This window comes from Drosophila subobscura, chromosome O (assembly GCF_008121235.1).
Source record: "Drosophila subobscura isolate 14011-0131.10 chromosome O, UCBerk_Dsub_1.0, whole genome shotgun sequence".
Lineage (NCBI taxonomy): Eukaryota > Metazoa > Arthropoda > Insecta > Diptera > Drosophilidae > Drosophila > Drosophila subobscura.
Genome location: NC_048533.1, coordinates 10,974,991 through 10,976,689, shown reverse-complemented (window position 1 = coordinate 10,976,689; position 1,699 = coordinate 10,974,991). Strand labels below are relative to the sequence as shown.

The 1,699-nt window shown below is 50.6% G+C and overlaps 1 protein-coding gene across 1 annotated transcript; it reads left to right on the top strand.

Annotated features, from left to right (window-relative positions):
* On the top strand, positions 1-1,699 carry LOC117897841 (UDP-glucuronosyltransferase 2B1-like). The gene has a single exon (XM_034806907.1). The coding sequence runs from the start codon at positions 11-13 to the stop codon at positions 1,589-1,591; it is 1,581 nt and encodes a 526-aa protein (XP_034662798.1). The 5' UTR covers positions 1-10; the 3' UTR covers positions 1,592-1,699.

Below are 1,699 nucleotides of genomic sequence, written 5' to 3'. Positions count from 1 at the left end.
TCTTTGCTGGATGTTCATACGCGGCGGCAACATGAGAATTTTGTTTGTTTTTATTGCCTCAATTTTGATGGCTTTGGGCGGTCTGCCGCAGCAGACGGAGAGTGCCAAAATCTTGGCTACACTCTCAATGCCAGGGCGCTCGCAGTACATCTTTGTGGAGAACTATCTGAAGGCACTGGCGGCACGAGGTCACCAGGTTACAGTGATCAACCCGTTCAAGAACAACAAGGCCACACCGAACATGCGCTTCATTGAGGCAACCAAAGTGCAGGAGTATGCCCAGGAAATGCTTACCGAAATGGACGGCTCCAATATGTGGCAGGAGTTCAATGGATACACGAGGCTCATGGAAAAAATCAACAGCTGTACACTAGACGATGAAGCGGTGCAGCAGCTGCTGAAATCCGGAGAAACCTTCGACGTGGTGCTGGCAGAAATGATTGAAGCACCTCCGCTGTATGGCCTGGCGCAGCATTTCAATGCCACCTTGGTGGGTTTCTCCAGCTACGGCACAGACTTTCGGATCGATAGAATCATGGGTAATATCTCGCCAGTGTCGTATAATCCCATGATTATTGCACCACGCACGGATCGCATGTCCTTCAGCGAGCGTCTCACGAATCATTATGAATATTTGCTGGAACAAGTGCACCGCGAATTGGTGCATCTCCCAGCCATGGAACGACAGTATAAGAAATATTTCCCAAGGGCACAGAAAACAATGGATGAGGTCTTGGACTCGTTTGCGTTGGTGCTGCTGGGACAGCATTTCTCAGTGTCATATCCACGTCCCTATATGCCCAACATGATTGAGGTTGGAGGACTGCATATAGCACACAAGCCACAGCCACTGCCCGAGGACATCAAGGAGTTTATTGAGGGAGCGCAGCATGGAGTGATTTATTTCTCCATGGGTTCGAATGTGAAGAGCAAGGATCTGCCCCAGGAGACACGCGATACGCTGCTGAGGACTTTCGGCAAACTCAAACAGCGAGTGCTGTGGAAATTCGAGGATGATCAACTGCCTGGAAAGCCCGCGAATGTGCTGATCAAAAAGTGGTACCCACAGCCGGACATCCTTGCGCACTCCAATGTGAAGATATTCATCACCCATGGGGGTCTGCTCAGCACCATCGAGAGCCTATATTTCGGGAAGCCCGTACTCGGTCTGCCCGTGCTCTACGACCAGCATAATGTGGAACGCGCGAGACGCATTGGCTTTGGCTTGGGGCTGGATCTGCACCAACTAAAGCAGGAGGAACTCGAGGCAGCCATTCACAAACTGCTCTCTGAGCCCAGCTATGCCAAGGCCTCGTCGCAGATCTCGGAGCGGTATCGCGATCAGCCGCAGCCATCGCTGGAGCGGGCCATTTGGTGGACAGAATACATCATCCGCCATCAGGGTGCACCGCATTTGCGTGCGGCATCGCGCGATCTCAACTACATTCAGCTGCACAGCTTGGACACGCTTTTCGTGCTGGTGGGCGTTCCGCTGCTGATTGTCGGATTGCTGCTCAAACTATCTTGTAGATTGTTGCGGGGCAGTAAACCCAAAAGCTGTCCGTTTGCTGATAAGCAAAAGAAACAGTAGACACACTTCCCGAGTTTTTATTTGTATTTGTTTATAGTTTTATATTAGAAAGTGATATCAGCTCTTATCACTGCTGTATAAAAGCTGTTCTGTTATCTCTGTCTCCAA